Source organism: Austrofundulus limnaeus, unplaced genomic scaffold (genome assembly GCF_001266775.1).
Source record: "Austrofundulus limnaeus strain Quisiro unplaced genomic scaffold, Austrofundulus_limnaeus-1.0 Scaffold427, whole genome shotgun sequence".
Lineage (NCBI taxonomy): Eukaryota > Metazoa > Chordata > Actinopteri > Cyprinodontiformes > Rivulidae > Austrofundulus > Austrofundulus limnaeus.
In genome coordinates, this window is record NW_013952829.1 from 393,824 (window position 1) to 403,495 (window position 9,672).

The 9,672-nt window shown below is 42.2% G+C and overlaps 1 protein-coding gene across 1 annotated transcript; it reads right to left on the reverse strand.

Annotated features, from left to right (window-relative positions):
* Positions 1 to 326: 326 nt before the first annotated feature.
* On the reverse strand, positions 327 to 9,418 carry nes (nestin). The gene is made up of 4 exons (XM_014024561.1): positions 8,460 to 9,418; positions 7,343 to 7,467; positions 4,978 to 5,045; positions 327 to 4,370 (listed from the first exon to the last, which is right to left on the reverse strand). Exons 1-4 carry the CDS (start codon positions 9,288 to 9,290, stop codon positions 829 to 831), a joined length of 4,566 nt encoding a protein of 1,521 aa, XP_013880015.1. The 5' UTR covers positions 9,291 to 9,418; the 3' UTR covers positions 327 to 828.
* Positions 9,419 to 9,672: the final 254 nt, after the last annotated feature.

Here is a 9,672-nt window from a genome sequence, read left to right on the forward strand (position 1 = left end):
AATTTTCACTTACAAAATACACTTTATTTTGTTCTTTCTGTAACTATAATGGTGTTTAAAATCGTTTGAAAAAGTAAAAAAAATAGTCTTTTGCTGGTTTTCTGTATCAATTTTGCATGCTTACTCATATTTAGCAAAAAAAATTAAATTCTGCATTTTGGGTCTGATTTACTGAATTATTCATTCAGTAAAAACTCAATCAACAGGTCAATTTATCTTCACTAAAACAATTTTGTTGGCATCTGTTTGTAAAACTAATAGAATGAACTGCATGAATGCATACCACAGGCAAACAAGACAAAAAATTTCAAAGAAGACACAGCATATCATGAGTCTATACTTTATTTCCTACTGTGTATGTTCCATAGATAATAGAATTTGTTGGGGTAACAGAGAACCAACCATTCAATCTACATATGTAAAACATGCAAATACAAATGAATCTTTACCAAATAAAGTAAAACAGTCAGAGTGAAACAGCAGCTCTACAAGGACTCCTACCTTCCTGGTCATATTGATTTCTATTAACCAACAAAATCAGATTAGCCACTCATCAATAACTGCTTTGACTTTCAAATCATTTTCTTTGTTCTTTCTCCATGCTTTTCCCTCATGCAAATAAGCACAACCATCTGCTACAACATGCACACCAAAGTACTGAAAGGTTTGAACAATAAAACTGTTAAATTTATCAGCTTAATAGGAAAAAAAAATCACTAAATTAGTGTCGCAAAAGTTGGCACATTGGAGATCACTAAAGAATGCACCAAGGCATGACTTTGGTTTTAATGTGAACACATCATACATAACACTAACTCCTCACTGTAATTAGACCGGTTCTTCTCCAGATGACCATGACTCAGCCTCGACTTCAGATTCCTCAGAATGGACCAACACTTTCTTCACTTCCACGTGTATTTGTTCCTGCTCTTTCATGGCATCCATGGCTTTAGATGAGTCAACATCTGACTTGGAGTTTCCATTAACCACGTTTGGGTTTTCCAAATTCCCCCAAATCTGGTTGTCAGTGAAGTCTTGATTCTGATTAGTTCTTTCAGCCGCTTTGTTACAGGCATCATCTGGTTTATAAGTGGCTCCGCTCTCCAACGAGGACACCCAGAAATCTTTCTTCACATCTGAAGTGAAGAGGTTATGGAGGCTGCTGTCTGTTACATCTTTCATTATGAAGATATCCTTTTGACTGGGAACACTGTCAGAGGAACCTTTGACAAGTTCTTCTTGATGTATTACAACATCATCAGCAGCTAAATCTGGCATGTTTTCATTTCTTTGATCTTGTTTGTTTTGGTCTTGGTTTTCTAAAACTTCACATTCAGCTGTTTCTGTGGGAAACTTGTAAAAGTCCTCACCATCCTCATTCACATGTTCTTGACTATCTTTGGGTGTTTCTTCAGGTAGGGCCTCTGGGATCTCTTGGGCAGCAGGTATATCATGCAAGTTTTTCTGATCTGTATCCTCCAGTACCACATGGTTTGAATCATCTGGGTTCTTTGAGTCCTCCTTATCTTCCATTTCAGGTCTGTTGATGAAATCTGTAAAGGAAGAATGATCTTCCGTTGCATCAGTATCATGTACCGTGTGTTTATTGTGTTCACCCTCTTCCTCTGGTTTATCCGTGGTTTGTTGATTGTTGTGTTGGACTTCCTCTTCAGCTGTAAGGCTTGATGAATACATTGTTGTGTATGGATCACTAAACATTTGGTTTTCCAAAACTTCACATTCAACTGTTTCTGCAGGGAACTTGTAAAAGTCCTCACTATCCTCAATCACATGTTCTTGACCATCTTTGGGTGTCTCTTCAGGTAGGACCTCTTGGGCAGCAGGTATATTATGCAGGTTTTTCTGATCTGCATCCTCCAGTACCACAGGGTTTGGATCCCCTAGGATTGTTGTGTCCTTATCTTCCATGTCAGGTTTGTTGATGGAATCTGTAAAGCCAGAATGATCCTCTGTTGCATCAATATCATGTACCGTGTGTATATTGTGTTCACCCTCTTCCTCTGGTTTATCTGTGGTCTGTTGATCTTTATGTTGAACGTCCTCTTCAGCTGTAGTGTTTGACTGAAACATTGCTGCATATGGATCACTAAACATTTGGTTATCCAAGACATCACATTTAGCTGTTTCTGGAGCAAACTTGTGAAAGTGCTCATCTTCCTCATTCACATGTTCCTGATCATCTTTGGGTGTCTCTTCAGGTAGGGTCTCTGGGGCATCAGGTATATCGTGCAGGTTTTTCTGATCCGCTTCCACTTGTACCACGGGGTTTGGATCCTCTGTGTTCTTTGTGTCCTCCACATGTTCCAGTTTAGATTTGTTGATGAAATCTGTAATGATAGGTTGATCCTCTGTTGGGTCAGCATCATGAATCGTGTGTATATTGTGTTCAACCTCATCTTCTCCCTCTGGTTTGTCCATGGTTTGTTGGACTTCCTCCTCAGCTGTAATGTTTGATGGATACATCGCTGTGTACGGATCACTAAACATTTGGTTTTCTAAAGCTTGATCTAGAGTTGATATTATGTGTTTATGGTTTTCACTAATTCCAGGCTCACAGGAAGTCAAGTCGTCTGCTTTTGCTTTTTCATGCTCTGCTTGCTCATCCACCTCCTCCACACACTTGTCATCCATTTGTAGGATTTCTTCTCTGAACTGCTGTTCAGCAAAATGAACACCATATCTGTCTGTCGACAAATTTGCCATGAGCTTTTCTGTTGCCAACTCTTTGTCATTGTCTACATCAGTGTGTACATCAGCTCCTGTTAGCTCTTCGGTTTCTTTTTCCAAATGTTCCTCACTGACATTTTTCACTATCTCTTCTGCATTTTCTCTGTCAGTCACCGCTGTAACATGCTCACCTCCTATATGTTGGCTGACGTCTCTGTCTTCAACATGAGTGTATCCCAAATTATAGTCCTCGTCTAGTGTTTCTTCTTCCACTTCCTCACACAGATCTTCCATAGTACCAAATGTCTTTGACTTGCTGTCACTCCACGTCCCCATTCCTGCCTCGTCCATCTTTTTTTCCTGCTCACCCTCACTGGACTCGCTCTCATCAATGTGTGACGCCTGAGTGTTAGCATCTGTGTCATCGCTTTTGTATCGTATCAAGGGACGAGTGTCAGCAAGAGTGTTTTCCTGAGCGTAGCTGTCACTCTCCAGCTCTGTCCTCCATGACACACACACATTCTGAGAATCCTCTTCATCGTTTTCCTCTTCTTTGTCAGGAGAGGAAGCATCTTCTTGGTCCGACGTGTCTTGTCCCTCATCTACTTGTGGTAGCATCACAGAAGAGGCCTTATTGTCAATCTGAAAAGCTCCGTTCTTCTCTTCCTCCGGTTCTTTTGCTGATATGTCTTCCTCTGGCTCAGCATGCTGTTTTTTTCCTTCGTTTTTCATTTCATCAACTGTCGTTACATTGACCTTCCTCTCTATGACGCTATCCCACGTATCCATCTCTTCTCCGTCTGGGTACAACTTATCTTCAACTTCCTGCCCATATGTTCCTACCGTAACACTGCGCAATTCTTGTTTAATCATAACCGAAGGATCATTTGAAATGTTTTTATCTATACTAGGATCTGTCTCTAGGTTAAACACAGTTTCTATAGATTCAGATTCAGATTCTGGACTGCTTGGTCTGGATTCAGTGGTTGGTTCGAGCATGGCTTCAGTTTCTGATTCTGATGTTTCCTCTTGCACGTGGTCTGCCTCTTTGTCAGCATGCTGCGTCTTCATGGAGACACTGTCTTGAGTCTGTGGCTGTAGCACATCTTTTTCACTTTCCCCCTGAAAGGCCACTTGTTCCGGTTCATCTGAGACACGGCTGAGCTCTTCTCCCTCTTGAAAGCTGCACAATGCGAAGCTTGGTGTTGCAACGTGACAGAGGCTGGCTTCGTCTTCTAAAGGCGGCTCATTTCTGAGGCCAGACTCAACCTTCTGACTGACGACTGACTCTGTCACTATTTGTTCCTCAGCAGGTTCAACAACAACGTTATTTACCTCCAAACTATCAAGGGGTGTCCCTTGCTCAATAGAAGGCGATAAAGGCTTAGCATCTGTGCCTTTCTCATACACCTTCTGTGATTTCAAGTTTTCAGCAGCTTCAAATTCAACACTTTTTGGATAACAGCTTTCTAATGTTGCTGACTTTTTTGTATCTGTCTTTGCGGGTTTGCTTGAAAACTTCGGAGTTTCGTTTAAAGTAGCAGGTTTTGTACTCCTGATTTGTGCGGCAGTTCCTGTGGATCTGGTTGTGCCGAGGACAGATGAGGGGAAAGTGGTCTTAAAGCCAGCAGACAGCTGGGTCTGGTAATTCTTTTTAACCCCATGAGGTCCCAAAACTGCATCTGTGGAAAAGAGAATTCATGAATAAACAATGAACTAATCTACTGTACTAATAATGACTTGTACATGTAACACATGAACATATAAGTATTAAATTAAAGAAATCTTATTGGTTAAGAAATTCAACAAAAATATTCTTTATTGTAAGGTATCTGATTTTTGCATAGACTGCTGTTGGGGCATAAATAAGGAGACTCTGCATCTTCTAAGCATTATTAAAATGCATGTTCTCAGGTCAGTTTGAACACTAATGGAAGATATTGATCGTCATTTCCTTTCATTGCTCTCTAGGATACGGGAAGGCAAAGGCATGACTCAATAACCAGTGGGGTCTTTGGTGGCTTATATTACAGGACCCAAAGTGCCTACCTCAGCCCCCTTCCTCAAATCCCCACCCGACCACCAGTCTCCAGTAAGACAAATTCAATTACAAACCCTATCAAACATGCCTCCCACTCACAGGAGCTTTTACTTGGACAAAGTGAAATGATATTCCGAGAAAAAGGGAGTATCATAGTACATGAAGGAATAGGCATAAAGCAGACAATCCATGTGACATGAACGCAGCGGGAGCAAAGCGACAGACATGATGCCTATTCTTTTGATTACCTCTGATGGAAATATTTCTTGGCTTGTGTGACACGTCTGCCCCGAGGCCTTCGCTGTCCAGCAGAGCTCTGTGGAAACAAACAACGGGGTAAAAATCACATCCTAAAGTTGCCCAGCATTCGACACGCATATACAGAGGATAATGTGACACTTAAAGGGATCCACGATTAGTTGTAACATTAAAATTTATTTGACAAACATTTATTTTAACTGTAAAATGAAGACTGTAAAAATACTGTAGGCTGTTTAGTTTTGTAATTTTTTTAAAATATATTTTAACACGGACGGCGCCATTTTATTTACACGCAAAGCATTCTGKGTAAATGATGACATCAACTAGGTCATCGGTGTGAGGCTGCTAGCGAGCTATATCAACCTGAAGGTTAATCTTGGACAATATCTGATGATCGACTCTTTTAAATGAAACCAGAGAGCGTTGACAGAGAGGAGAAGGTAGAAATGACTCAGCCTGTAACTGAAAATATAGATGGAGGACAACAGAGCTGCTTCATGGAAGAAGAACCTCAGCTTAGCCTGTTAGCCCTCACGCTATATTGCCTTATATGTATTAGCTTGGCGCTAGCGCGACAAACAAGCTAAACTGAGGTCCTCCATCCATATTTTCAGTTGCAGCCTGAGTCATTTTTGCGTTCCCCTCTCTGTCATGTGGATGGAGGACCTCAGTGATGAGAGGAGAATGTGTAGCACTGAGCTAATACATAAATATGGTGATAGCATCGGGGCTAACGCTAAAGCTAACAGGCTAAGCTGAGGTTCTTCTTCCATGAAGCAGCTCTGTTGTCCTCCATCTATATTTTCAGTTACAGGCTGAGTCATTTCTACCTTCTCCTCTCTGTCAACGCTCTCTGGTTTCATTTAAAAGAGTCGATCGTCAGATATTGTCCAAGATTAACCTTCAGGGTGGATATAGCTCGCTAGCAGCCTCGTGCCGATGATCTAGTTGATGTCATCATTTACCCAGAATGCTTTGCTTGTAAATAAAATGGCCCCGTCCGTGTAATATATTTTAAAACTTTTAGTTTAAAAATTATAAAAACTGAACATCCTACAGTATTTTTACCGTCTTTATTTTACCGTTACAGTATATGTTTATCATATAAAGTCTAATGTTACACCTAATCGGGGATCCCTTTAAACATTTGGTGTTGCATGATGCTGCACTCAGAGCCGTGGGTGGGAAGAGGAGCGCTGCTCTCCAGCAGCAGCAGCACACAGAGGTCTGTTGTTATGGTAATGAAGGAAAAGCCCCATCTATTCAGGAGCCATCTGCAGCACGCAAACCTCACACACACACACATACACACACACAGAACCACACATGACAGCAGATATTGCAAGCAGCCCATGCAGCACTAATGGGACTGTTTCCATTCACACATGTGGACCACCACAGCCTCCATTCCAGCACACACAATTAGCCGCATTGATCCAGTTTATTCAAAATTAAGAAAACAGTGCGTTGTTAAAATAAAATGAAGTATAGCAACAGCTTTACTAAATGATTCTGAGATTTGTCCTCTAGTCTCGTCCTCTCCCCACCTGCACCCCTGTGCTGTTACTCTAGACTCCCACAGCTCATAAATTGGCAGCTTCTCACAGAAAAGGGTGAGGGTCAATACTCCCAGGACGGGGTGGGGGCACACCGCTATAGAGCTGTATAATGGATATGTTACTCTGTCCAAGACACGAGGCGCTGATGTTACAACGAAGCCAGTCTAGTCTGCTGTTCTTGCTGTGGACAGTTTTTTTTTAACAGCTTCTCATGCTCATGTACAAGTGTTTGTTTCTGAGCAGCAGCGTTTCAACGTGTTTAACCTGCTGTGGAAACCACAATGGGCGTTGGGTGAAAATACAGGGTTTCACAAATCTCACAACTCCAAAACTATCCTGTTTGCATGCTTTCCAACCACTTTTTATATGTTTATATTAACTAAATAAATATTCAGTTTATTGCTTTTACTTATAAATAAATCAATCAGTTCCCAACGCTAAATGATGAGCCCTATTTACACCTGTTTATTCAACAGTTATAAGTTGAATGTAATTCTGATATGTGTATTAAAAAAAAAAGCACTCAATTGAATTTGCTAAAAAAAACAAGAAAGTTTGAGTCACATAATCTAACAATTTAAAGCTGGCTGTAATCTGTGTTGGTGGGTTATTTAATATTTTAACTATTTTCATTCATTCACTTCTTTCTAAAGGTAAATAAAAGCTCACGGTATCTGGTCACCAATTTTGTTCCTAAACTTTTATTTCAAAAAAGAACGTTGACCTTGACGTTGGAAATTTATTTTTGCAAATGTTGTTTCTCACTTTCCTGAGACCTTTCTGATCTGTGTACCTGTATGTTGTCACTTCCTGGCCGAGGGACATCTTCAGCTGCATCAGGCTGCGGTTCTCCTGGAGGAGGTGAGCAATTTGCTGAGCCAGCTTCTCCTTCTCCATCTCCAAATCCTCCAAGTGCTCCTACACAAACAGGAAGAGGAGGCAGGTAAAATCAGTCTGAGATTTTTTTTTCTGTTTACCTTGAAAAGAAGCTGAGTTTGTTTTACTGCCTTATATAAGGTGTGATTTGAAGATCAAAATAATTCAGAGTAAAAAAAACAAACAGCTAAAACTAACATTTCAACTCCAGCCTGCCTCAGTAGGATTTTAAGATCCATCCGTGTTTGCCAAAAAATTCTGAGCTTTTGGGGGTTCACCACTCAGACCTCACATTGGCCCTGAACTAATCCTGACAACTGCAGTCCTAAAATATGTACCCCCCCCCCCCCCCACACACACACACACACACACACACACACACACCAAACATTTGCTTTCATACCCAAATGTTCAATTCATTGCATCAGAATTTTAAATGAACCAAGAAAGTAAGGCTCCCTGAAAGAGGAGCTCAACAATGCTGGGTAAAGTTAGTTGCTTTTCTTCCTTGAAAGACTTGTAAAATTCTAAAATAAATAAATCGTAAAACTGTGAAATTCAACGCTGCATGTGCCTAAACTGCATTTTGCCTGACTTATTGTCTGAGAATGGTGCTTTTGAAGAAGTCACATCACTTTGGGGTTCATTACTTCATTATCTCAGGTGGGAATGTTGCTTCATAATCATCCAGCTCATGAAAACTGTTGTCAGTTTACCAACCTGCTGCTTTACAGAAACCTCAAAAGAAGAAAACTATTTAAAAGAACTACCAATAACCAGAAAACCTAAATGTTTTGCAAAACCTTTTTTAAGTAATTGTATAAAAAGACAGACTTGTAAAAAGTGTATTTTGTTATAAGTTATATCTGTTTATGACCTATTTAACAATAACCTGCTCGGCTGCCACAAATCTTAATGCTGTATAAAATATGTCTTACCTTAATGTTAATGTTCATTTTTATTTTAATCTGCAGATGTGATTTTAACGCGTAAATATTATTTAAAAAGGAAAACTTGAATGGTCCCAGACTCACCTGGAGGTGCTGGATCTCCTGGCAGTGCTCCTCCCTGCGTTGGGACACGGTCCTCTCCAGATGCAGCCTGACGTCGTGAGCTGAGGCCATCTCTTTCTCCAGGGTTTGAAGTTTCAACTGGCTCTCGTGCTTCTCCTGGTGAACGTGATTCAAACGGCTCCTGGCCTCCTCGAGCGACTCCTCTAACCGAGCTAACTGGCCCTGAAAGGCCGCCGCAGCCTCCTGCCACGCTCTGGTTGCCCTCTGGGAAAACTCCTGGCCCATTCTGAGGAGGTCCGGTGCCTGGTTGGTCCTGTGAGCCTGAGCTGGAGGCACCATGGCTCTGGATTGGATGGCCGTGGCCTCCAGATGAGCCACATCTTCCTCGTGGGTTTGAATGAGAAGTGTCATTTCCTGCTCCAGCTGATTGACCTTCTCCCTGAGCCACATCTGTGCCCTCTCTTCCTCCTGCAGCTCCTTCCTGCTTTGCTCCAGCTTTGATGTGGCGATCGCCTTGGCCTGAGCTTCCCTCTGCCTTTGCAGCTCCAAGTCGTGGAGCTCCTCGACCATCTTCTCCACTTCCACCTCCGAGAGGACCCTCTCCCTCCAGGCTGCGTCCACGTCCAGCCTCGCCCGCTGCAGCTCGTCCTCTAAGCCTCTCCTGTGCGCCAAGGCCCCCTGGTTGTTGTGTCTCAGAGCTTTAATCTCATTTGCAAGCAGCTCGTTCTCCTCCTCTAGAAGTTTGACCCGGCTCAGGTAGGTTTCCAGGCGCCTGTTCAGGTTCAGCATCTGTTGCTTCTCCTCACCGAGGTGGTTTGGCTGGAAGATTTTGTACGCACTTTGAAACTCCATGTCAGTGTTGAGAAGTAAGTTTTAAACAAAGCGAGACGTCACTCAGAAGCTGTGGCTCTGTGTCCAGGCCTGGGGCAGAGTGTGTGGGTCTGCCTGTGTGGGAGTGAAGCTCCTGTGAGGCTGTGGTGATGCCAGCAAGAGACTCCCCTTTTCATACTGGGCTAAATGAAAGGGGCTGGGCACTTGGACAAAGAGGGGAGGAGGGACAGAGAGGGAGGAGACAGGAAACCGGAGAAGGAGGGGAGAAAATAGGAGGACTGCTGTAGAGGGAGGGGGTGGGATGAGGGAAAATGTTGAAGATGTGATGGAGAGCTGCAAAACATAGAGAGGAGTAGACATAGGCAGTGATACAAGTTACAAGATGTCCCAAATATTTTAAAAC